Source organism: Mauremys reevesii, linkage group 26 (genome assembly GCF_016161935.1).
Source record: "Mauremys reevesii isolate NIE-2019 linkage group 26, ASM1616193v1, whole genome shotgun sequence".
NCBI lineage: Eukaryota > Metazoa > Chordata > Testudines > Geoemydidae > Mauremys > Mauremys reevesii.
The window spans coordinates 5250382-5276678 of NC_052648.1; the positions used below are offsets into that span (position 1 = coordinate 5250382).

The 26297-nt window shown below is 50.5% G+C and overlaps 1 protein-coding gene across 2 annotated transcripts; it reads right to left on the reverse strand.

Annotated features, from left to right (window-relative positions):
* Positions 1 to 2665: 2665 nt before the first annotated feature.
* Positions 2666 to 24013, reverse strand: KISS1R (KISS1 receptor). Of its 2 annotated transcripts, none has more exons than XM_039515881.1 (5): positions 23636 to 24013; positions 6849 to 6973; positions 5051 to 5186; positions 4039 to 4277; positions 2666 to 3380 (listed from the first exon to the last, which is right to left on the reverse strand). In XM_039515881.1, exons 1-5 carry the CDS (start codon positions 23661 to 23663, stop codon positions 3024 to 3026), a joined length of 885 nt encoding a protein of 294 aa, XP_039371815.1. In that variant the 5' UTR covers positions 23664 to 24013; the 3' UTR covers positions 2666 to 3023. The 2 variants fall into 2 exon arrangements, with proteins under 2 accessions (XP_039371815.1, XP_039371813.1); XM_039515879.1 differs by lacking the exon at positions 23636 to 24013 and adding an exon at positions 15567 to 15940.
* Between the last annotated feature and the right edge of the window lie 2284 nt (positions 24014 to 26297).

Genomic DNA, 26297 nt, shown 5'->3' on the forward strand with positions numbered 1-26297 from the left:
CCCCATGAAAGTACCGAGGGGCTAATCTGTTATAAGCACAGGAGGGCTGGGCTCTGGGACTCCTGGAACAGATGGAGACAGACTCTATGTGCGAGGCTAACAAAAGACTTGACTTTATGTATTTATAAATAAACGGCGATTTTTTTTCTCCCCCATGCTCACAAGAGCAGGAACCGGAGCGAAGCCACCACGAGCCCAAAGCAGTGGGAGGCGTTTGTACCCAGCTGCCTCCGCAAAGAGCCCTGTTTGTATAGAAACTCAGGGAGCTGCACCATCCCGAAACCTCCCGGCCTCCTTGGGAATCTGATTCACCTCTTTTTGTACTGTGAGCGATGCCTTGAGCAGACCCCACTTCCCCCGCAGGGAGCTGGGGTTAACCAACTGCTTTCCCCGGCCTTCCATGGTCACAGGTGTCCTGAGCTGGGATAGGCTCAGATTCCGCCCCCCCATGGTATACAATCTTCTCCCCTGCAGCTGGAGAGAGCACAGCATGTTCTCCAGAGGCTGGTGGCAAACATGAGCTGCTAGCCCCTGTTCAGACATTCCCCCTCGGCAGGCTCAGCTAGTCCTAGCCGGGACTGATGGGTCAGTTACGCTCCAGGCAGACTCCCAGAGCCTTCATAAGGACAGGAACAGCCAGGCTGGATCAATCCCAGGGGTCCGCTGAATAGCCCATCTCTGAGAGTGGCCAGTACCAGCTGCTTCAGAGGAAGGTGGAAGAGGTCCTGCAGGAAGAACCTGGCCCAGTGATTAGGGCACTAGACGTGCATCCTGGCAAGCCATGTTTGTGTCTTTGCTCTGCTATTGGCTCCCTGCATGCCACTTAACTTCTCTGTGCCGGAGTTCCCACTCTGTAAAAACTTCCCAGAATTTCCTGCATCACCAGGGGATGGGAGGCTAAGAGTGTGAGGTGGCCAGATGTCGTGGTGATGGGAGCCACATCATGACTTAAGTTAGACCTGACCACAGGGAAAGTTTATTCCCAACCCCTCCATTAAGTGAGTCCTTAATGATGGTCCCCAGTTTTCACTGGCCATGGCTGGGAGGATTTGAATGGAGATGGTTGGGTTTTCATTGACCCTAGATGAGTGCCTCTGAAAACCAGCCCAATCTAGTGTTTATATGACAGAAGCAATTCCCTGGATTTGAGATATGAACCTTTCCCCACCGCCGGGTCTAATACGGTGAGTGAATTACACAACAAGTCCATCAGCAGGACGTACAACGGGCTGAGCTACTGGATGGTCTTGCTGGACCCCACTTAGATGGGAGACTTATGAAGAAACATCCAAGGTGCTGCTAGTGATCCAGAAGGTGGCACTTTCCTCCACTGAGTGAGCTGTTGGAGGGAGGGTGACATCTTTATTCCTGGGGGAATTCTGCACCACTGCACATACGCAGAATTCATGTCCCCCGCAGATTTCTTTGCTTCCCTGCAGAAAAATGACTTTCTGACAGGGAAGCAAAGGGAAGCTGCAAGAGCAGTCACGTAGCACGCCCTAGCTGCACAGGTACATCCTTTCAGGCACCTGGAGCAGCCGGCGGAGAGGTAAATCACTGCATGACTGGGGACACCCCCACTAGTGGCTCCTACCCTGAGCCAGGATCAGCTGCTAGTCCCAGCTGGACTGGAGGCAGGAGAGGACGGGACTTTCTCTTCCACTGGCAAGGAGTGGCTGGGACCCACCCCCAGAAACCTCCCCCAGCTGCAGGAAGCTCAGCATCCACCCCTGCTTCCTGCCCCCATTGCTCCTCAGCTGCAGGGAGAGGGGTCACTGTATGGGGAGCTGCTCCCTCATCTGCCCACCCCCACACATCCGGACCTCCCATACCCAGACACCCCTGCCAAGCCGAACCCCATACACCCAGAACCCCTCTAGCCCTCCAGACCCAAACCCCACCCCACTGAACCTCAACACCTGCATCTGGAACCCCCTGCACCCAGACCCCCTGCCTCTGGACCCCCACCCCTGCACTCAGACCACCCCCACTGAGCTCCCTGCACTCAAATCCCCACCCTGACGAGCCCCACCGCCTGCACCCCCCGAACCCTCACATCCAGATCCCCATGCAACTGACCCCCAACTAGCTGCATGCAGACCCCCAGCCCACCAAAGCCCCCACCCCCAGGCCCCCCTGCTGAGACCCCCACACCCCGACCCCTCCGCTGAGCCCAACCCACCTTCACCTGGAAGAGTCCCATTCTCGCTGCACCTGGAACCCCCCCAACGAGCCTCTGTGCATCCAGATCCCCCCACACCTAGACCCCCCACTGAGCTGCTTGCTCCCAGATTGTCCCACACAGAATCCTCTCACCCTAGACCTGGATCCCCCCACACTGAGCCACTCCACACTTGGATCCTGCGTGGTTGAGCCTGCCTGTCCCACACCTGGTGCGCCTGGCACAGAGGGGCAGGGCCCCAGCCCTTGTGCTGTGTCAGGGTCAGGTGCAGCCTCACCGCTGAGTCTGTGTCTCGGGGGTGTGGGGTGGGGAGCCTGCAGGGTGATCTCCCACCTTCGTGCAGCCTGTGGCCTGTGCTCCCCACTGCCATGCTGGTGCGTCTGTATTTATTTATTGACAAATACAACTTACAGAGTTTTGCAGAATTTTAAGATATTGTGCGGAGAATTGTTAATTTTTTGGCGCAGAATGCACCCAGGCATACATCTTTCAAAGGAAAAGCAGAGGTTCGGTTTCTGTGGGGGTTAAAAGTCCCAGGCCATTTTTAGTGGGAGTGGTTTAGCCATTTAGCCCCGGTCTCCTTGGGGTAATTACATACTGCCTGCCTACCTCCCCTTTCGGAGTGTCCTCCTTCACTTCCTGTCCTAAACTGCCAGGCAGTGTTGCTCTGGGCTATATGAACAGCTGCTGCCTTCCACCCCAGAGGTGGTTGCATTACAATGGTGGGTGAGATGGTTTGTAAAGCACTTTGGGATGAAAGGCTCTACGAGCTTCACGTTCTTATCAGCAAAGAGGGTCATCTGGTCTCACGTTCTGGACAGGGAGGGGCATGTCCACCCCCCTATGTGCCCGAGGACACAAAGTGCATCTCGGTGTTGATGTTGGCGTTGCCTGCATTGGTGCAGCCCACCTTTTGCTTGAAGATGAAGGGAAAGACCTTCTTGAAGGCTTTCCTGAAGTTGACGCCCATGAAGGCGTAGACGATGGGGTTGATGGAGGAGTTGGTGTAGGACATGCAGTGGGCCCAGATCTTCACCTTGTAGATGTAGTAGTTGCGCTGGAAGCTGGGGCTGAAGGCCTGGACGAGGATGAGGAATTGCACGGGCCCCCAGCAGATGGTGAAGAGTACCACGATGATGACTACCATGCGGGAGATCTTGGCCCGCATCGCCTCGGAGCGCTCGGCCAGCTGCTGCACCTGGCAAGCCACAGAGACAGGGTGTGTGTGTTAACGTTCACAGCCAGCCAGCTCTGGTGGGAGTTGAGCCATCATGCCAGTGGGTGGACATGTGCAAAGAGGTAGACACACAAGTGGTTGCATGTGTGTATATGACACCACACCTCTAGGGGGTGGTTGGCAGTGGGGATTGAACCTGGGACGTCTGGATTGGAGCGCATGAACCTCTGCTGCTGGAGCTAAAAGAACAGTGCAGTGGCAGGCTTATGAACCTCTAGTTACGGCCCAGCCGCCACTGGGGCAACAGAGCATCACATGGAGTGGGTCACACGTGCAAGTAGTGGTGGGTGCCTCTACGTGCATTCATGTGCAAACCAAACGGTGGGTGCATGGGTGCAAATGGCAGCATGTGTTGTGCACAGACACGTGGACACAGGTGCATGTATCTGCAAGTATCTGCAGACACAGGCCATGCACCCAAGCATCATCATGCATGTGTCATTGGATACCGAGGCCAGGGATGAATCTGGCCCTGTGACCAAGGAGTCCTGAGCACCATCAACTCCTGCTGGAGCTAGTGGGAGCCGTGGGTGCTCAAAGCCTCTGGAGATCAGGTCTCATGTAGATCTACGCATACACACGCCCTCTACAGGCGTGTGCAGGGGGGAGGGCCAGGTACCTGGTAGTTGTTATCGATGGGCTCCACGGTGGGATGTCCCATCTGGTAGAGCATGGCCACGTAGCAGACGCAGATGGTCACTAGAGGCAGCAGGTAGACGGCCAGGAAGTTGTAAAGGATGAAGGCCTTCTCGTGGGAGGCGGAGGGGAAGGACTCACTGCAATAGGTCTGCGGCCCGAACCAGTAGCCCTCTGTCAACCTGTTGTACATCAGCACCGGGGCGGAGACGATAAAGGAACCTGCCGCGGGCAGCAAGGCCAGAGTCAGCGACCCAGCGGCTGGCTGGGCGCTTGCTTTAGAGGTCAGCAGGGGATGAAGGGACCAAACCGAACCAGAACCAGGATCTCAGCCAGCGGAGGTGCAAGATGGAGGTTCAGAGCCGAACCAGAACCAGGATCCCAGCCAGTGGGGAAGCTGGTCGGAGGGACAGACCTGACCCAGAGTCACAGCCAGCGGGGGAGCTGGTCGGAGGGACAGACTCCAACCAGAACCAGGAAGGATCATGGATCGCAGGGGGAATGACTTGGAGGGACAAAGGGAAGGGGCAGAACCAGGACATGAGGATGATAGGTGCCAACGGCCCATTCCCCGAGGGTGGGGAGGACCCCACTTGATACAGCCAGCAGCTTCAGCTCGTGCATGTGTTACAGGTGTCCCCTCTCTTCTTACATCCCCCCAAATTCCTATTTCAGCCCCCATCCTTGAACCGCCCCCACATCCTCCCCAGGTAGGGCTTGGCTTTGCAAAACGGGTGCAGGTCCCATTTTATCTGAACCCTGACATGTATTGGGTCGGGGGTTGGGCCAGGGAGTTGCAGAAATGGTTCTGGCTGGTTTCTTTCAAAAATAAAGGGGCCCTTACCCAGCAGGCTATGTCCCCTCACGCCCACACGAAGCTCTCCATCCCCCTTCCTCCTCCGAGAGCGCCAGTGACAGCCCCTGCTGGCCAGCTCGCCCCAGCTACCCGGCCCCACGTTTCCCCAGTCCCCCCCATCCACGCCGGCTCTACTCACAGACCCAGATGCCCAGGCTGATGGCGACGGCGATGCGGGGGGTGCGCTGGCGCAGGGAGCGCAGCGGGAACACGGTCACGTACCAGCGGTCCACGCTCATGGCCGTCAGGGTGACGCAGGTGGCCTGCGCAGAGACCTGCCAGGGGAGGTAGAAGCGGAGAGGGGAGCCCATTGGGGGAACACCCATCCATGCACCCACCCTGTCCACTGTCTGATCCCCAGCTGTCGACTGTAACGGAGATACAGCAATACCCAGCAGCTGAGTGTCTGGCTCCGTGTTTCTGAGTATTCTACCCTAGGAAGCCGATGACCTCAGTTTGCATGGTGTGGTGTGTTGGAAATGCAAGCTAGCTCCACAAGAGCAGGGGGGTTCCTGGTCTTGCTTGCAGGCTGTGTATGGACATGTGCCATCTGGGACATTTCCAGTTAGTCTGGAAAATGTCGGCCTAAATCAAGGTGGGGTGATTTACATAAGAACTTCAGTGCTGCCATAGTGGGTCAGACCAATGGTCCATCTTGCTCAGTATCCTGTCTCCAACAGTGGCCAGTGCCAGCTGCCTCAGGAAGAATGTGCACAACAAGGCAATTTTGCAGCAATCCACCCTGTCTTCCACTCTCTGCTTCTGGCAATCAGAGGTTTAGGGTCACCCTGAGCATGGCATTGTGTCCCTGACCATGTTGGCTATTAGCCATTGATGGACCCATCCTCCAGGAACTTATCTAGATCTTTTTTTGAGCTCATTTAGACTTTTATACTCACAACATAGACTATCAGGGTTGGAAGGGACCTCAGAAGGTCATCCAGTCCAACCCCCTGCTCAAAGCAGGGCCAATCCCCAACTAAATCCCTAAATGGCCCCCTCGAGGATTGAACTCACAACCCTGGGTTTAGCAGGCCAATGCTTAAACCACTGAGTTATCTCATGGCCCTGAAGGCCCCAGGTTGATTGTGCGTTGGGTGAAGTACTCCCTTGTGTTTGTTTTAAACCTGCTGCGGATTCATTTCATCGGGTGACCCCTGATTTTTGTATTGCGTGAAAGGGTAAATAACACTTCTCTAGTCACTTTTGCCACCCCCTTCATAATTCTAGAGACCTCTCTCCTATCCCTCCTTCGTCATCTCTTTTCTAAGCTGAACAGCCCTAATCTTTTTAGTCTCTCTTTGTATGGAAGCTGTTTCATACCCCTGATCATCTTTGTTTCCCCTCTCTGAACCTTTTTCAATTCCACTTTCTCCTTTTTGAGATGGGGTGACCAGAACTGGACACAGTACAGAAGATGTGGCCATACCATGGATTTATATAGTAGCATTATGATATTTTTATCTTATTTTCTATCCTTTTCCTAGTCGTTCCTACCATTCTGTTAGCCATTTGGACTGCTGCTGCACATTGAACTGAAATTTTCAGAGAACTATCCACGGTGACTACAATATCTGTGCCTCTCTGCCTTAGGGAGCAGCCTGCTTTGTCTCTCTCTGGTTTTGGTCACTGTGTGTTTATCATAAAGTCATGTTATGCAGCAACCTGCCAGCAAGAGTATGTTTTTTATCTAATGTTTCTGTTTGTATAGCATGCACATAGGCCGTGTGTGTGTATGGCTTGCACCTGTGCGAGGCATGGGTGTGTGCCCTGTTGTGCAACTGCATGAGAAATGTACTTGTGAGGTGCCTGCGTGCACAGAGAGGGAAAAGCTCACCTTGTTGCTGCACCCACAGTCTCTCTTTTGAAGACTAAACCCCCCCAGTCACCCCAGCTCTGCCCACAGTAGTGAGCAAAGCCCTAAGCCAAGGCCTCACCTGTTGGATGTAATTGACAAACTTGCACATGAACTCCCCGAAGATCCAGCCAGGAAGGGGATACAGCATGGCAGTGAACGGCACGCAGCACACCAGGAAGATGATATCGGTAGTGGCAAGGTTGGCTGTCAAAAGAAAGGAAGGGTCATGCTGTGATTAGGGCACAAGCTTTGGACTTAGGAGGCCTGGGTTCAAATCCTGCCTCTGCCACAGGCTCCCTATGCCACCTTGGGTAAGTCACTTAGTAGCTCTGTGCCTCAGTTTTCCACCCGTGTGATGGGGAGAACAGCCTCTTAGGGGTGTGGTGAGGCTAAATCCATTGAAGATGGCGAGGTGCTTAGATACGGCAGCGACGGGGTCGATTTGAAAGGCGAAACAGCTGGCAGCTGCTTCAGTTCTCGTCACCCCCCTCCCCGCGCCGTTCTGGCAACGGGTCTGAAACAAAGACTTTGCTGCTGGAAAATGGATGTGTCCAGAACAACTGACTCTCTTTCTACTGATGCCACAGGCCTTGGTTTATTTCCCCTCTTCTTCACCCCAGGTAAAGGGCGAGTCTCCACTGCAGCCAATACTGTGTGGTTCCACCTGGAGCGGCACAATCCGGGGCAGAGAGCACCAGACTCGGAGCCTCTTCTCTCTCCACCCCTCTGTTAGTTGCTTTCCTGGCTGCACCCACAGATTCCCAGGGGCTGTGCCTCAGCGGACAGGAATTGCCACTGCTCCAGTGAAGTCAATGGAGCTGGGGCAATTTGCACCCGCCGAGGATCTGCAAGGGACCAGAGAACTTCACCTGCATCAAGCTTATAACCCCATCTTCCAGCTCCTGGGCCTGTGGGGTAAACCAGCTTCGATTCCCTCTCAGATTCCACGACACCCTGTGGGCCAAATTCAGAGGGGAGATTGGGGTGTCTAAGGGCCAGCTGGCCGTAAAAGAGAGGAAGGGTCTCCTGTACGCTGGCATGAATCTGGATTAACTCCATTGGCTTTAGGGGTGTTACGCCAGGTTTACACCAGTGCAAGAGAAGAATTAGGCCCTTAGGGAATCTACATACACACTGAAGGGCTGGAAGAAGGCGTAAGTCACACCCTGTGTCAATAGCCTCTCAACTGTCTCAGACTTGCCCCTGTGATCAGACCCCGGTGTGGGGGGCTGGGGGCCTGGGGTTTGGAGCTGAGCCCCATCCCTGACGGCACAGAGCCTTGACACCGGCTAAGGGGCAGTACTTGCTCTAGCGGAGTGGAAGTTTGAGCCTGGAGAATGCTGAGTGCTTCCCGGATGCTGCTTGGCTCCTTGCTGGATCGGGGCCATACGCAGAGCACTCTGGGAGTGAGATTTGCGCGGTGTGCAGAGGTGGGGTTTCTAGTAACGTCAGCATCAAGAGGCAACAAGATCTAGTGGTTAGAGCTTGGGGCTGGGAGCCAGGAACCCCCAAGATCTAATCTCAGCTCTGGCACTTGGCTCGCTGTGCAGTCATCAAACCCCTCTTGTGCCTCAGTTTCCCCATCTGTAGAAAGAGGATCACATTTACCTCCCTCCTGGGGCTAGGAAGAGGAGGGTCCAGCTCATGTCCCTATTCATGTCTGTGCAGACCCTTGGAGATGCAGAGTGCTAGCTACATCCGCTATTGCTGGAGCGAGCAGAGAAGGGTGCTGAAGGAGATACAGAATTTCAGCCCGGTAGCTATCCGCTCCCTGGCTCTCCTTGTCAGTCCCTTCCCCAGCCAGGGAATACGTTTCCCTCTCTCTTGTTTCTCTGAAGGTTGCATTATCCTTTGGCGACCCCATCACTCCATGCTATGTACCTCTGAGAGCTTAGTGAAGCTTCTTGGCTCTTGCCTCTAGCAATTTCATGGGTAAATTGCTGCGAATGAAAGAGGTTTGGCACCTGGAAAATCCAAGAGAGAATAGCCTCGTAATGCACAGTTGTTTATCTATTATATACTGTGAACACACTCAGTAGAATCCACTCACTCAGCCTCCTGATGGATGACATGTCTCTTTGATCCATGCCAGCAAAAGGGATTTGGCATCTCAGTGACTCCAGACAACAGCACTTGGGAGCCTAATGTGTTACATTGCACACAGACACAGCACCTTGCAGACCAAAGCCTCTCACCTGTGCAGCAGCTGCCCTCTGGGATGGAGCACAGCAGCTTGGCCAAAGACACTAGGGATAAACCCTCTGTACTCTTATGGACCCTGGGGTCTTTAATGTTCACAGAGAGCAGATAAGACATAGTTTTGTAAATTGCCTTCTCAGGGTTTAGGGATTATCAGATCAGAACAAGGCCCCATATCAGCTAGTTCACAGGAAGATGCAAGAAAGCCCCATAGAAATAACCTGTCTGTGAGGGGTGTTTCTTCCTGACCCCCTGTCAGTCAGTGCTTGCCTGTGCCCTGCAGCATGAAGATAGTATTCAATTTAGCTACCACAGTGAGGTGAAGGGCTGGGTTGACACAGCTAGGATTTGAACCTGCATTTCCAGGCAGCATAGGGATTTCAAACCTGCATCTTAGCCCTGGCCTCCACCTCACTCTGATTAAATAGCTCAGCTTGATTACAAATATAAACCTACTCATGGCAATTAACTGCTGTGGATTGGTGTTTGCTAGTAAAGCGTCCCCCTCTTTTGACCTTATTGCTGACTCCAGGTGGCTTCCCGGACTGAGTACAATGGCAAAATGAGTCAGACGGACGGTAACCCTTTCGCTGTGTGCTGACCTCATCGTGATTTCAGCCTGGTTTTCTGCAGCAGGGCCCCTTGGCTGTGCAAAGGGGATGACGCAAGCAGTCGCTACGTTCTGCATCATGTGAGGCAGCAAGGGGGAACGGTCAATACTGATCTGTATAACCTTGGTCCTCAGCTCGGGTAAATAGGCGTAGCACCATCGCTTTCAATGGGATTATGCTGATTTACACCAGGCACCAGCAAGCACGGTGGTGAAAGTCAATATCCCCCAGGGCCAGGGTTTCCTCTGAGTCAGGGGGATTCACTTTATTGGTTCATTTCAGGACATCAGCCAGGATGTCCTGGTTAACCCCTGTGCTCCTGGACTGCAGCAGGGTTCTGGTAAGCGCCGATGGATTGACAGTGCTTCCATAAGGGATGTACGAGCTATGCGGGGCCGTCCTGAAGGTCTGCTTTGCCCAGTCAGGTGAAGACGTTCGTGCAGTGTCAGCCGGTTCAGTACAGCTGAGTGTCACTTGCTTCACCATCCCATCCCAGGTGCCTGTTCCGACTTGCACTGAAACGGATGGTGAGATCTGTAAGGGCCTGATCCAGCCCTGCCTGGCACTTTGTCTGGTCACTGACATGATAAAAGAGTCCCGCCGATGTGAGTGGGACACTGTGAGGTGGTGGCATCTTGCACCCACTTTGCACAGGTACAAATGAGGACAGAAAGCACAAGGCAGCTGCGGATCAGGCCCCTCAATATTTTAGCTGAACAAAAAGCCCTCAGTAACCTGGGTTACTGCACAAAGAACAGGAAATTCTCACAATGAGCCAGGAGATTCATTATAAAAGCAGCTGAGGCGAGGATGGCAGGGGAGGGACTGGGGTAGGCAGAGCTTAGACTCTAATTTTCTGTCACTGGGGATCACAAAAGGGTGAAAATCTCTCCAAAGAAACTAGTTGCAAAGCGACAAATAACCAGTGTGCGGCTACGTGTTGTAACTGATGCCTGCGGCTAGGAGGAGCGGAGATTGCTGGGGTGAAGGGAGAGGTGGGACTCCGGGGCAGAATGGCTGGGTCACAAGTCTGGATGCTATATTACTCAGGTGGCCTACCAGCGACATGGAGCTTCCCTAGGGCAGATTCCCAACCTCCAGGCAGCCTCCTTCTTACTCACTTAAAAGCGATTTGCTGACAAAATCAGACAAAGAAATACAAAAGTGTCCCAGCGCGCTACTACTGAACAATGGCTGACTTTCTCACTTCTACCATACAATTATAAAATAAATCAATTGGAATATAAATTAGGGCTGTCGATTAGTCGCAGTTAACTCACGCCATTAACTCAAAAAAATGAATCGCAATAAAAAAAATGAATCGTGATTAATCGCACTGTTAAACAACCGAATACTAATTGAAATGTATTAAATATTTTTGGATGTTTTTCTACATTTTCAAATATATTGATTTCTATTACAACACAGAATACAAGGTGCACAGTGCTCACTTTTCATGATTATTTTTTATGACAAATATTTGCACTGTAAAAATGATAAACAAAAGAAATAGTATTTTTCAATTTGCCTCATACAAGTACTGTAGTGCAATCTCTTTATTGTGAAAGTGCAACTTACAAATGTAGATTTTTTTTGTTACATAACTACACTCAAAAACAAAACAATGTAAAACTTTAGAGCCCACAAGACCACTCAGTCCTACTTCCTGTTCAGCCAATCGCTAAGACAAATAAGTTTGTTTACATTTACGGGAGATAATGCTGCTGGCTTCTTATTTACATTACCTGAAAGTGAGAACAGGCATTCGCATGGCACTTTTGTAGCCAGTGTTGCAAGGTATTTATGTGCCAGATCTGCTAAACATTCGTATGCCCCTTCATGCTTCGGCCACCATTCCAGAGGACATGCTTCCATGCTGATGATGCTCGTTAAAAAAATAGTGCGTTAATTAAATTTGTGACTGAACTTCGTGGGGGAGAATTGTATGGCCCCTGCTCTTTTTTACCTGCATTCTGCCATATATTTCATGTTATAGCAGTCTCGGATGATGACTCAGTACATGTTCGTTTTAAGAACACTTCCACTGCAGATTTGACGAAACGCAAAGAAGGTACCAATGTGAGATTTCTAAAGAGAGCTACAGCACTCGACCCAAGGTTTAAGAATCTGAAGTGCCATCCAAAATCTGATGAAGGGATCTTTATGAATATGAATATGAATCTTTAGCGCATCTGGCACATAAATATATTGTGATGCCAGCTACAACAGTGCTATGTGAACGCCTGTTCTCACTTTCAGGTGACATTGTAAACAAGAAGCCGGCAGCATTAGCTCCTGCAAATTGTAACCAAACTTGTTTGAGCGATTGGCTGAAGTAGGGACTGAGTGGACTTGTAGGCGCTAAAGCTTTACATGGTTTTATTTTTGAATGCAGGTATTTTTTTGTACGTAATTCTACATTTGTAAGTTCAACTTTCAGGATAAAGCGATTGCACTACAGTACTTGTATTGGATGACTTGAAAAATATTATTTCTTTTGTTTTTTACAGTGCAAATATTTGCAATCTAAAATAAATATCCAGTGAGCACGGCACACTTTGTATTCTGTGTTGTAATTGAAATCAATACATTTGAAAATGTAGAAAACACCAAAAACGTATTTAAATAAACAGTATTCTATTATTGTTTAAGAGCGCCATTAACCGTGTGATTAGTTTTTTTAATCTCTTGACAGCCCTAATATAAATATTGTACTTACACTTCAGTGTGGTACTCGAGCCTGTTTTTCACTTGTGAGCCTTGTTTGAAGCCTGAGCCCCAACTTGTAACTTAACTTTGTGGGGTCCCCTGTGGTGTGGGGCCCCAGGCAGATGCCCTGCTTGCCACCCCCTAATGCCGGCCCTGCACTTGCAACCCCCCTAAACCCATCCCGCCACCCCCTGATCTAGATGAGTTGAGTATCCCCTGCAAGACCTCGGTGTTGAGAACCACTGATGTAGGCTGACCTCCTGAATAGCCCAGGCCAGAGAACTGCCCCAGAATAAATCCTGGATCAGATCTTTTAGGAAAACATTAAAAATTGTCAGTGGTGAAGAATCCACATGACCCTTGGCAAATTCTTCCACTGGTTAATTACTCTCACCCTTAAAATTTTACACCTTATTTCCAGCCTGAATTTGTCCAGCTTCAGCTTCCAGCCACTGGATCGTGTTTGACCTGTCGCTGTTAGTTTGAAGAGCCCGTTATTAAATATTCGTTCCCCATGTAGGTACTTATAGAATGTGATCAAGTCACCCCTTAACCTTCTCTTTGTTAAGCTAAATAAATTGAGCTCCTGGAGTCTATCACTAAAAGGCAGGTTTTCTAATCTTTTAATCATCCTTGAGGTTTTTTGCTGAAGCCCCTCTAATTTATCACCTACCTTCTTGAAATGTGGTAACCAGAACTGGACACAGGATTCCAGCAGCTGTCACACCAGTGCCAAATATAGAGGTAAAATCACCTCTCTGCTCCTACTCCAGATTCCCCTGTTTATGCCTCCCAGGATCACATTCACTCTTTTGACCCTAGCCACACACTGGAAGCTCCTAATCAGCTGATTATCCACCACAGCCCCCAAATCTTTTACAGAGTCCCTGCCTCCCAGGAGAAAGACCCCCATCCTGGCCTACGTTCTTCGTTCTCAGCTGCAAACGGGTACATTGAGCAGTATTAAAACACATATTGTTTGCGTGTGCCCAAGTGACCCAGATTGCGCTGAATAAGTGACCTGGCTTCTGCATTACTTACCACTCTTGCAATTTTGGGGGTCAGCCGTGAGCTTTAGCAGTGAGATTTTATGTTTTCCTCCAGGCCCTTGAAAAAGAGGTTAAATAGCGTAAATAATTTGGTAGGTCAATTTTGTTTCAAAGGAAATTAACCCTGAAGGACTGCTGTGGAGTGTGCGTGCTCTCTTTTGAGGCATCCGTCTGTAAGCATGAATCTTCAGCTGCTAATGGGTTTGCTCTCTCTCGCCACCGCCTGCGCATTGATTTCTGTGTAAATCTTTTGAGTCTTTCTTTGACAATTTGCTTTCTCTTTTCTTTCAAGCTTTCTTGGGCTGGGACACAGGCTTTTTATCACTACCAGATGATCTTTAATTCTGGCTGACTCCTAATACATATTGATGTTATATTCTTCATTGTCAATTGCTTCCTCCACGGATAGCAGACCTGCTCCATCACACTGGGAGAGGTACATCCTGTCCATGTCTTGATTGATAGCCATTACTTCATGAATCACCAGGAGATTTCTTGTTTGGATGTTAATTTTTTTTCTTCTCTTGATTCTTACTTGATCACTCTGGCAGTGTGTCATTCTACTAATAGCATGGATCCAATTTTTCTAGCTGAGTTTTAGCCTCAGAGCAGTTCTTATTTGTCTTCAGCGTTCTTTGCTCACTTTTTCTTTGACTTCCTCATGCTGAAGTTCTGACAGTTCCCTGATTTTAAGGCGTTTGCTGGGGCCCTGCTGCAAGGTCTCTCGGACAGCACCTTTGGTAACTCGCATGCCATTTGATTGTACATCTCCCCCCATCTCTTTACAGATGTTGCTGCACATTTAGCCAAGCCAGCCTGTAGCTTCCTGTCTTCACCAAACTTTTCTCCAGGAAATCTGCCAAGCAGTCGGTGCCACTGAGTGCCCAGTTCAGCCCTGACTGCCCCATTCTACAGCCACAGGGTGCCAGTGTCCAGCCCCAGATGCCCTATGCCCAGCCCCAGCACTGCCCCTACCCAGCTCCAGGTGCCCTGTGCCCAGCTCCAGCATGACCATGCCCAGTCCAACCCCAAGGTGTCAAGTTCCAGGCACCCCATGCCCAGCCCAAGGTGCCCAGCCACAGGTGCCCCATGCCCAGTCCAACACCAAGATGCCCAGTCGCAGGTGCCCTGTGCCCAGCCCCAGATGCCCCGTTTCCAGCCCCAGGGTGCCCAGCCCCAGGTGCCCCATGCCCAGCCCCAGGTGCTCCGTTTCCAGCACCAGGGTGCCGCAGAGGCGGTCAAAAAAGCAAACAGGATGTTAGGAATCATTAAAAAGGGGATAGAGAATAAGACTGAGAATATATTATTGCCCTTATATAAATCCATGGTACGCCCACATCTCGAATACTGTGTACAGATGTGGTCTCCTCACCTCAAAAAAGATATTCTAGCACTAGAAAAGGTTCAGAAAAGAGCAACTAAAATGATTAGGGGTTTAGAAAGGGTCCCATATGAGGAAAGATTAAAGAGGCTAGGACTCTTCAGCTTGGAAAAGAGAAGACTAAGGGGGGACATGATAGAGGTATATAAAATCATGAGTGATGTTGAGAAAGTGGATAAGGAAAAGTTATTTACTTATTCCCATAATACAAGAACTAGGGGTCACCAAATGAAATTAATAGGCAGCAGGTTTAAAACAAATAAAGGAAGTTCTTCTTGCGCACAGTCAACTTGTGGAACTCCTTACCTGAGGAGGTTGTGAAGGCTAGGACTATAACAATGTTTAAAAGGGGACTGGATAAATTCATGGTGGCTAAGTCCATAAATGGCTATTAGCCAGGATGGGTAAGAATGGTGTCCCTAGCCTCTGTTCGTCAGAGGATGGAGATGGATGGCAGGAGAGAGATCACTTGATCATTGCCTGTTAGGTTCACTCCCTCAGGGGCACCTGGCATTGGCCACTGTCGGTAGACAGATACTGGGCTAGATGGACCTTTGGTCTGACCCGGTACGGCCTTTCTTATGTTCTTATGTGCCCCGTGCCAGCCCCAGGGTGCCCCGTGCCCAGCCCCAGGGTGCCCAGCCCCAGGGTGCTCCATGCCCAGCCCCAGGGTGCCCAGCCCAGGGTGCCCCATGCCAGCCCCAGGGTGCCCCATGCCCAGCCCCAGGGTGCCTTGTCCCCAGCCGCAGGTGCCCCATGCCCAGCCCCAGGGTGCCCCGTGCCCAGCCCCAGGGTGCCCAGCCCCAGGCGCCCCGTGCCCAGCCCCAGGCGCCCCGTGCCCGACTCACCGATGTAGAAGTTGGTGACCGTCCTCATCTGCTTGTGCTTGGTGATCACGTAGATGACCAGGGAGTTGCCCGCCAGCCCCGCCACCATCAGCGCGGCGAAGAAGAGAGGCACCAGCCAGGCGTCCACCAGGCGCGGGGGGCTCCGCGGCTCCGAGCCGTTGGCGCACAGCAGCCCCCCGGGGCAGGACCAGCGGTTCGGGGGCAGGAGCGAGGCGTTGAGCGGGGCGCCGGCGGATGCTCCCCGCATGGTCCCCGGGGCGCAGAGCGCAGCGCCCCTGCCTTTCCCTGGGGCGGGAGGGGTCCGCTCCCTAGCCGGACTCCTGGGTTCTCCCCGCAGCCCTGGCCCCCAAGGAGGCTCCCCGCTCACTCCCGGGGACAGGCTCTGCCCCTCTCCGGCCCCAGGGGTGGGGTCCTCCCAGCGCGGGGCTCCCGAGCCCGGCGAGCTCCCTTCCCGAGGGGCGGCTCCAAGTAGCCCGGGAAGTTTGGGACCAGCTGGGGGTGGGGATGGGGGGTGTTAGCGCCTGAGCTAATCTGCAGGCTGCCACTCCGCTTCCTCCGTCCGGCGCGGGGAACCCAGGAGTCCGAGCGCTGCCCTTGCAGGGATCGAGCCCCAAAGGCAGATTCAGCGGGGCGCCGCGTCCCCTCTGCTCCGCTTCGCTCCGATTCCGCTCTGGTTTACCGCTCGCCCTCCTCTTGTAGTGGAGACGCGAGAAGCCCCTCCTGGCCGGCCCTCGGGGGAGCGGCGCGGGCGCAGGGAGACGGGCAGGGGCGAGGCAGTGGGGAAAGTCCCACCCAGGTCCAGGAGCTGTTCTCTCTGCGGGGGGGCCGCGCGGAGATGCCCCCCCCTTTAAAGAAAGAAACAGCAGCTGGGAACAAATCCAAAGTTTTTTTTTTAAGGCAGAGTCAGAGGGAGAGAGAGGGGGGAGGAGCAGGCAGGACTCCTGGGTTCTTTCCCTACCGACTCTCTCCATCACCTGGGCACAGCCCTCAGCTTCTCTGCGCCTTGGTCCGCCAAGAATAAACGAGGGGAGAATCAGATTCACCGGCCCTACGGGAGTGGGGCGAACAGTCCTGAATCAGGAGCTTTACAAGGAAAGGCGCTGGGGAAATGTAAGGTGGTGTGGACTGGTTAGAATTAGATTCTCTCAGCTCAGGCCATCTCTTGGGGAAACATCATATTACCAACCCCTTTTACTTTGGATAAAGAGAAGATCTAGCCAAGCTTCTCCTGCTACCATAGGATGAGAACCTCACCACACCCAGTAGGTAAGGCGGTGCTGTGATCCCCACTGCACAGTTGGGAAACTGAGGCCCAGAGAGACTAAGGCAGGGTCTAGGTCGACCTAGCTAAGTGAAGCGTCTCCACTACAGACCTTACAATGGCCCAGGTCTTCCTTTCCCCAGTAGAGCCCTCAGAGGAAGGTGTCCCCTAAGGCACAATACCTCACTATGAAGGGAGACTGCACATATGAACCCAGATGTGGATCAGTTTATACCCTGAAGCACGAGGATTGAGAGCCCAGGCCATTTTCATCTTGACTCATAGACTCATAGACTTTAAGGTCAGAAGGGACCATTATGATCATCTAGTCAAGGGGTAGGCAACCTATGGCACGTGTGCCGAAGGCGGCACGCAAGCTGATTTCCAGTGGCACTCACACTGCCCGGGGCCTGGCCGCCGGTCCGGGGGGCTCTGCATTTTAATTTAATTTTAAATGAAGCTTCTTAAACATTTTTAAAACCTTATTTACTTTACACACAACAATAGTTTAGTTCTATATTATAGACTTATAGACAGAGACCTTCTAAAAACATTAACATGTATGACTGGCACGCGAAACCTTAAATTACAGTGAATAAATGAAGACTCAGCACAGCACTTCTGAAAGGTTGCTGACCCCTGATCTAGTCTGACCTCCTGCACAACGCAGGCCACAGAATCTCACCCACCCACTCCTGGAACAAACCCCTAACCTATGTCTGAGTTATTGAAGTCCTCAAATCGTGGTTTGAAGACCTCAAGCTGCAGAGAATCCTCCAGCAAGTGACCTGTGCCCCATGCTGCAGAGGAAGGCAAAAAACCTCCCGGGCCTCTGCCTCATGTAATCACAGTTGTTGGTCTCATCCACATAGATAGCAGATCCTTTTTTTATTACTGTTGCCTCAGAAATGTCATGTGGCAGGTAGTTCAAAGGTTAATTATATCTTGCATTTAAAAAAAAAAAAAGAATATTCCATCTTGTAGGATCCAGGAGTGGCTGCCAACCTGCTAGCACTTTAAAAGCAAGCCAGTTGGGCAGTAATCAGCATGGTTGAAGGGGGAAATGATTCTTGTCATGTAGCAGGGAGATCTAAGTGCTAGCTGTCTGTAGGATTAAAAAATAAAACGATTGCATCTTGCAGGACCCTGGAGCAGCTGTCAGCCCACTATTGCTAGCTTGTTGGCTGGTGATTGCAGAATGGCCAAATTAGCACGGGTGACGGAGGAAACGAAACTTTGCACGGAAGCTGATGCAGTGTCAGAAAGCCAGCATCAAACTCATTCACTATCTGGTGGAAGATGAGGCCCCTCTCCTCCCCCCCCCCCCCCACTGGTCTGGAGCCATGTCAAGGCATCTGTTGTCAGATTCAGAACAGCGCTCAATTTAGGCCATGTCTACATTTACCAGCCTATGATGACACAGCTGTACCGACAAAAAGTTTGGCTGACCTACGTGCTGGTGTAGACGTGGCCTTAGGTGATTTTAGTGCTGCGGATGAAGCCGTTCAGACGCAAGGCATACGCAGACACCATGGACATAGACAGCACCTGCTCTAGCACTGTTTAAACCTGGAACCGGCAGGGCTAGGCGAGAAGGTGGGAGGTGGGATGGGGGAAGAGAGGCAAAGCAGCAGAACAGCGGGGAATTAAGGTGAGAAAGGACCCTTGTGTGCGCTGAATACGAAGGGCAGAGATGGTAAAAGGTCTATCCCAGAAAGCACTCAGGCCCTATTCTCGAAGGGGTTTCAGCACCTAACTCCCATTGACTTCAAGATGATAGAAACCCTCTTCTCTTTCACCTGTGCATGCCAGCTGGAACTGGGCAGCGAATAGGGCTGCTTCTAGGCACCCAGGGCCTGGTACAGAAGGATGCTGGGCACCCACTGAACAACGGTGCCCATTCGGGGCTGGGGGTGATAACCCCCTCTGCATGGTTTTTGCACTTGCTCAAAATTCGACTGGCCCAAGAGTGAGGGGGGCATGGCTGCAGCACGTACAGCCGCTGCCTGAGCTGTCAGGAGGGCTCTGAAGCAGGGATTGAAGTGGGTGTTGTGGTTTTGTGCAGGGTGTCCTTGCTTCAGCGCTGGCCCATAAGACCTTGGCACAGCTGTGACTTTAGTCTTTGAGCCTGTAGGGGACACAGTGTCTCATTGCCTTGCAGGTGGGCATTGCGGCCTCTCACCCCTGACCTCACTGGAACAGGCTCCTCTTGAAGCCAGAAGGACACGTGTGTTTGCCTGAGGTCTGCTAATGTCACCGTGCGGCACAGTCCCCTCTCCCATCTCTGAATTGTCATCTGGTGTCTCTGCGGTGTCGGCCGACCTGACTGATTCTGTCCTCTCACCTCGGAGCAGTTGTAATTGTGTGGTACTCAGACTCCCCGGTCACTCTCTTGCCACTTATCTGATCTTTTTCTCCTCCTCCTCTTCCTTCTGCTCCTTCTCCGTCCCCATCTCCTCCTTCTCCTTCTGCTCTTCCCTCTTCTTCTAATTTCCCAGCCTCACACAGGGCCCTGAGGTTATAATTGTTCTGCAGCCAGGATTTTACAAATATTGCCAAGGTTACAGAGAAAAATAGGCACCAAATTGCTCCTGGATTGAGACAGCTCTGTGCAGCTCTCCAAGCATGATTCTAAAGGCCCAGAGAACCCACTGATTCCCACACTGGCCTGGGCCAGATTCTCTCCCACTGCCAAGCTTGACACAGCTCAAAAAGTGGGGAGAACCAGAGATCTGGTTACAGCTATCTGATTCTGAGGCCCAGTCTCCGACTGCCCAGTTTGAGTTAGAGCAGCCTAGGGGCTGCTCTGACTTATGCCACTGGTGGATGATCCCTAGGGATACATCTACACTGCAATAAAAGCCCCACAGCTGCTGACTCAGGCTCGCAGGGCTCATGCTGTGAGGCTAAAACTTGCAGTGTAGATGTTTGGGCCCAGGCTGTGAGACCTCATAAGGGGGGAAGGGTCTCAGACCCCGGGCCTGAACATCTGCATTATAATTTTGAGCCCTGCAGCCTAAGTGCCGTGAGCCTCAATGAGTTGACCCAGGCTCTGAGACTCGGTGCCGTGGGTTTTCTATTGCAGTGGAGACGTACCCTGCCTGGGCCGGGTTTATAAAAGGGACCATCCCGGGAGGTGGGCTGGGGGCCGCTGGCTCAGGGAATGGTCCTGAGGATGCTGGGAGATGTACATTGCCATTCTCTCTCTCTCTCTGAAAAAAAAAAGACACAGAAGAATCTGATTACGGGGGAAGCGTTTGATTCGTAGTTTTAGGGACAGATCACTAACCGTTGGTCATTGGAGACTCCACAGTCCTTTCCCTGAGTCCTGGCTATATTCCATGCTGAGAAAAGACATTCTGCCTCTGTAAAAATTCCCTTTGGTAGGTTATGTGAGTCAAGCTATTGACTTCATTGACACTGCTCAGGAGTAAATCAATCAGGGTTTGGAGAGTTAATTAATCCTCCAAACACCCGATAATGTAGGCAAGTATTATTATTATTCCATTTCAAAGATGAGGAACTTGACACCGACGTTCACTGACTTGGCCAAAGCCTATGCTGTCCATCACTGTGATATCTGAATGTGAGTAAAACTAGGGTGTTTTTAGCTCCTGCCTCCCAGAATAAGATACTTGAATGTGAAGAAAAAAATGTGCTGAAAGTGCACAAAACCAAGAAGCATTTAAAAAGAAAGTCTCCCTAGCTTTTAATTACATTTTTGCCTGTTAACAACCCTGTAGGTTTTAAAAGTGATTTCCAGTTTAACAATCTCCTACACTGTGTATCTGCAACGTTTCAGTCAGTTGGGACAACACATCTAGCCTGAATAGTTCCAGGTTTATCTCTAGCCAGCTTCACTTTCTCCTTCCCATGCACAAGTGTCAGAAAGTGTTTTGGATTTTACGCTGCAAGGGATTGCTTTACATTAAAAAAAATAATTTTAAAAGTAATTGAATTTGATTTATTTTAAACCTTTCTAATAGTTGGCTTTGTAAAACTTTTTTTCTTAAACCCAAAGCTTAATGGCAGAAGCATGTAGTTGTGGCTAAACGGCAGGAAGTAAGATCTGAGGTCTCCCAGCTCTGCCACTGAATTGCTGGGTGACCTTGGGCAAGTCACTTAACCTCTGTGCCATGTTTTCTCCGTCTGTACAATGGAGTGTTCTGGGGCTTAATTCATGAATATTTTAAAGCATGTATTCCTTGTGTGAGGATCCTGCAGCCGCCTTCTCCTCCTCCTGAGGTGCAGCTCAGAGTGAACCTGCACAGAGAGTGCTCTGCCAGTTTTGTTTCTGTAGAAGAGGAAACAGGTTTTTAGTGTTTCAAAACTGATCGAGGAAGCTCAATTTCCTGTTTCTGTGAATTTCTCTGCAACCTGTGCCCCCTTACAGGGCTGGAGCCTGGAAGCCTTAGGGGAAAGAAAAAAGGGTTCTCTGCTGAAGCTACAGGATGAAGATTAAGGGCACAATGTGTATGTGGAAACATTGTCAGTGAAGTTAGTTTGAAGGGGAAAAAACATCAGACCAGTTAAGTAATTTCCCTTTCACATGTATCTGTGCACAGAACATGAGTTACTTGTCAAATGTGCCACTTGGTTGTTCATATCTGCTGTGAACTTGCTGTTGAGTTCCCTAGCAAAGCACTTGGATGGACTTCACTATGCTGGTACATGATGTAATGTTTGCCATGTTTCTCATTGGGGTTTGAATACTCAAGCAAACAACTGCTGCAGGAATAGAGCTGGTCGGGAGGAGAGTGCCTTTGCACGAGACTGAAAAAGGATAAATGAATCCAATAAAACCTTCAATATAATAACTTGATCTACATGTCATGAGCCAATACCTGGCCCCTTCCTTGTAACACTACCCTGTGGGACCAGGGCACTTTGAAGTTTATGACAGGAGTGCTATAGTTATTATGGACGCATTAGCAGTAACTGCAGAGTGGAGGTGGCATTCAAATTTTGCATTTAAAGCCTTTTTTATATTTAACAATTGAATTTAGTCTCCAAATTTAATATATGCTCTTTGTGGGTCAACTGAATTTTCTATAATATTTTTGTTCAAAGATTTACTAACTTCAGCAGAGGAAACATTTCTGAATGAACGCTTTTTTTATTTTTTCCCCTACACTTACAAAATGTCCCCCCATCCTCTAGCTTAAGAGCCACAGCAGTTTCAACAGACACACACCCCATTTCTCAAAATGTTAACTTTGAACACAAATAGACTTATTCTGTTTCCTCATTATAACCTGCTTTATCTCTGGGATGAAAAGCCAAGAGACATTTTGAGTTCTACTAGATACTTCTGTCCTCTGATGCTGCTAGCCTGACTCCCTCTGTCTCCACTCAGTACAGAGACCCTGAGGAGCCAAAACAGAAAAACAGGCAGCAACAGGTATTTGGGAGGCATAGGGGACAGACTGAACATCTGTCAGGCCATGAAAGGTAGAGTGGGGCAGTTAGTGAATAGTGGAGCTACATAAAAGGTTCCTTCCTATGTATCAGGGCTATGGAGGGAATCACGTCTTTATGTGGTTCATACAGACTCAGCGCCTCTGTGACGGTGCTGCCCGTGGGAGCCAGCTGAGGTCACTCAATTAGGGTGAACTGCAACCAAAATGGGGCAGACAAACCCCAAATGCTGGTGGTTATTCCAATACTTAGATTTACCAACCAGCACAAAACAGCTTCTACAGTACCTCACTGGTCACTTAGAAGTCCAAACCACGCAGTTCCCTTAAAGTGCCCAGCCTCAGGCCTCCGGCCAGACACACCTGTCAGATATGATGATGATTCCTGAGACTCTTACTTCATCATATAAAAGAAAAGGTTCTTCTAATCCCAAAGGATCAGCCACATACCCAGGTCCAATTATAACTTAGATCTTACCCAAAATACACGCTATAGCCAATTCTTATTAACTAAGCTAAAATTTATTTAAAAAAGAAAAGAGAGAGAGTGTTGGTTAAAAGATTAATCTACAGACAGACTTGAATTCAATTCTTGAGGTTCAGATACACAGCAGAGATGAGCTTGTAGTTGCCAAAAGTCCTTTTAGAAATAGTCCATAGGTTATAGTCCAATTTCCATATTCAGGGTGGCTCCAGTCAATGACTGGGGATCTCAATCCTTATGGCTTAAGGTTTCCCCCTCTTGAAACCCAAAGCAGATCTGAGATGAAGCAGGACCGTGTCCCAGGCTTTTTATACATTTCCAGCAGCCTTTCGGCCTGAGAAAACAATAGGCTCAACTCCTTCTCCCAAACATCCTGGCAATTAGCACAGAGTAATTTATCCATTAAACAGTTCAGATACAGGTTAGCACAACCTTCAAAGAGACACATAGACAATAATACTATTTCACTTAAGTATCATCATAAATGTTAATATTCCTTTTTTTGATCTTTGAATTAAAACTATAGCAATAGACAAGACTTGTTTGCTGACATCACAAGACCTGAGCAAACATCTCCCCTTCTACCTCTAACAATGCAGACTTGCATTTCAAAGCTCTGTTCATTTACATATTTTCCTAACCAGTCCTTAAGGGTCACCCATGGGTCAGGTCAGTCTATGAGTTAATTACTCTTTCTGGCCCTGTCACCTTTCAATGAGATATTATATTACACTCATAACGTCACAGCCTCATAACGCTGATGATGTCTTGACTTCACAGCACAGCAGGCAACAGTGAACAGTGAACTAAGTAACTGGCTGACTGGACGTCCATAAAAGGGAACTACCGTCCTCACCCCACATCGCCGGCCGCCGGCGTGGGGAGGGTAACAGGATGCTCTGCTCACCACTAGACTGGCACTTCCTCCTGTTCATGGTGGGGAATAGCTCACCAGGTCAACACCCTTTCCCACAGTTGCACACGACTCTCTCGCTCCACAAGCTGCTACTGCCTCTTTGAGACTCAGCCCTCCAGCCAGATCACTGTCTGCATTTTCCCCTCCCGGGGTGGGAAAGTCTGTCTTTACCAGCAGCCCTAGGCAGTCTTCCCATTCACTGCTTCATCGTGCCACTCTCTCAGTGGCTGGCAGGGAAACCTGGGTCCACCCTCCTCCAGGTTCCAGCTTAGGGACCCACTAGTCAACAGTCAAGGTCTGGTCTCTTCTAGAACCTTCCTGCCTTTTCCTGAGCCCTAGCTTCTCCTGACTCCAGGTTTGCTAGCCCAACCAGACCTCCCTTCTCCAAGGCTGGAACTACAGAGTTTCCTACCAGTCCCTTTTGCTTCCAATCTCGTGTCCTTATAGTCCTAGTCCAGCTTGTTCCTCCTCAGGTGGGCTCCCTCATTCAGCCAGGGGATTACTTGGCCACCTGATTCTCCTCAGCTGTGGCTTGTTGGGTTAATTAGCCCCCTTCTCAGTCTGCATCAACCCTTTCCAGGCAACAGTGGGGTAAACACCCCATCACAGGAAGGAATGAAAGAGAGAGAGTGAGTGAGTGAGTGAGTGAGTGTGTGTAGGGGTGGCCCGTTCATATAGGTGAACTAGGCGGTCACCTAGGACGGCAAGTTAAATGGGGTTCCAAATTCGAGGAAAAAAATAAAATGAAAAAAATACAAATAAAATAAGGAAGATTTTCAGAATTACTATCCACCACTAGAAGTTGGTAGAGTGGTAGATCCTCACTAGATCTGATGCCACCAGCAGGTTTATTACTATCATTTTAAATGTTGGCTTTAGGTAATTTGTAGGCATTGTTCATGTTAATTCTGAAAGGTTAATACATTCTGTACACCAAATTGGTTATCGGTGGCAAGGAGCACACAAGCCTGATTTGGAGGGTGTGGAGGTGGTGACACCAGTTGGTCAGAAAACTGAGGGATAGAATTGCTGACTTGAGTGTACAGAAGCCTGATTTGTGTGTCTTTGTTTGTTTGTGTGCATGGCGGGTGGGGGCGGGGGTGGGGTCTGTCTGTAAGACTTGTGAATTCTAGTTGATATTATGAAGTCGTTGTCATGAAATTTCCTAATCATAGGAAACCTCTTTCTGTGCGTATCCATCCTGATGGACAGGACCTACAGCAGGTACTCACTAGGCTGAGGACAATGGGAAACATACTTATGCTAAGCAGGGAAGCAGTTTGGCCAAGTTGATGTTAAGGAGAATGGGGGTTAGGAGTGGAAAGTTCCTGAAGGTTGACAGAGAATAAAAGGTTCTAAAAGAAATCACTGGGGGAAGAGCCAGAGGACAGTTGGGGCAGAGGAAGGCAGGGGATAAACTGGCCAAGATAAGGTTATCTGAGCTGGGGGAGAAGGCTGGGTTTTTGTGCGTATAAGTGATGCATTGCAACAGAAGGATGTTGGATGACACCAAGTGACCCTAATCCAGGCCCATAGAATGGTTTGGTGTGTTGAGGAAACAGACAGGGAATTGCATATCGGGTTCACAATTTTGGTTCCAATCTGTGTATTTTCTGTATGTTGAAGTAAATAGCACTAGGGCGTTAGAATCCTGGGCAAAGTGTTTGTATGTTGTAATCTACACCAAGATGGACAACGTGAGCCTGAGAAGGAGCCAGAATGTACCAATATACATTGCCAAAGAGCCACAGTTATACTCAGCAGCCTCCCATCAGCTCCCCCACCTGCTCCCAGTGTCTCCCACCCACCAGCAGCCCTGTCGATCAGCGTCTCCCCCTCCTTGCCCTCATCTCCCGATCAGCTGTTTTGTGGCATGCAGCAGGCTCTGGGTGAGAGGGGGGAGGATCGAGGGCACGGCAGGCTCAGGGGATGAGACAGGAAGAGGTGAAGTGGGAGCAGGGCCTGTGGCAGAGCCAGGGGTTGAGCAGTGAGCACCCCCCTGGATATTGGAAAGTTGGCGCCTGTAGCTCCAGGCCCGGAGTCGGTGCCTGTACAAGGAGCCGCATGTTAACTTCGGAAGAGCCGCAGGTTGGCCAACCCTGATCTACACGGCCCCTGGAAGAGGTAAAACACCTATGGGTGTACTTCTGGGAGAGGACATGTTGAAGGACATTCTGAGCTTCAAAAACTTCCCAGATGACATCTCAGATGAGCCCCCACTTGTAACACTGACAGGCCCTAGTTTTCAGTGGGCAGGATTGAACTTCGGACATTTGAATCTTAGTGTAAGAGCCTTGACTGTATGAGCTGAAAGCGACGTGCCCCTTAAGTCAAAGTTGTAGCAGACTCCTCAGTTCAGACTCCACAGCCGACACCAGCCCTAGCATTGTGGCCATGAAAGTCAGTATGTACAGCTTTCCTCTGGATGTCTTCTTAGGGTACGTCCATACTACATGCCCGGGTCTGTGGGTAGCGATCGATTCCTCGGAGTTCGATATATCGCGTCTCATATAGCTCCGCGGCCATCGGCGGGCCGCCCCCCCGCTGGCCGCTCCGCTCCCTGCCTGCCCTGGCCCTGAGCCAGCACCACGTCCCTGCAGCCCCTGGGGGAGAGGGGGACAGAGGGCTCTGTGCGCTGCCCTTGCCTGTGGGT

What these genes read in the sequence shown, in the direction of transcription:
- KISS1R (XM_039515879.1), bottom strand. Translation starts at nt 15,813, where the DNA reads ATGCGGGGAGCATCCGCCGGCGCCCCGCTCAACGCCTCGCTCCTGCCC. An exon ending in GGTCACCAACTTCTACATCG is followed by an intron (nt 6,974 to 15,566) that starts GTGAGTCGGGCA and finishes TTCTTTTGACAG; the next exon opens with CCAACCTTGCCACTACCGAT. An exon ending in CCATCGATAACAACTACCAG is followed by an intron (nt 3,381 to 4,038) that starts GTACCTGGCCCT and finishes GTGGCTTGCCAG; the next exon opens with GTGCAGCAGCTGGCCGAGCG.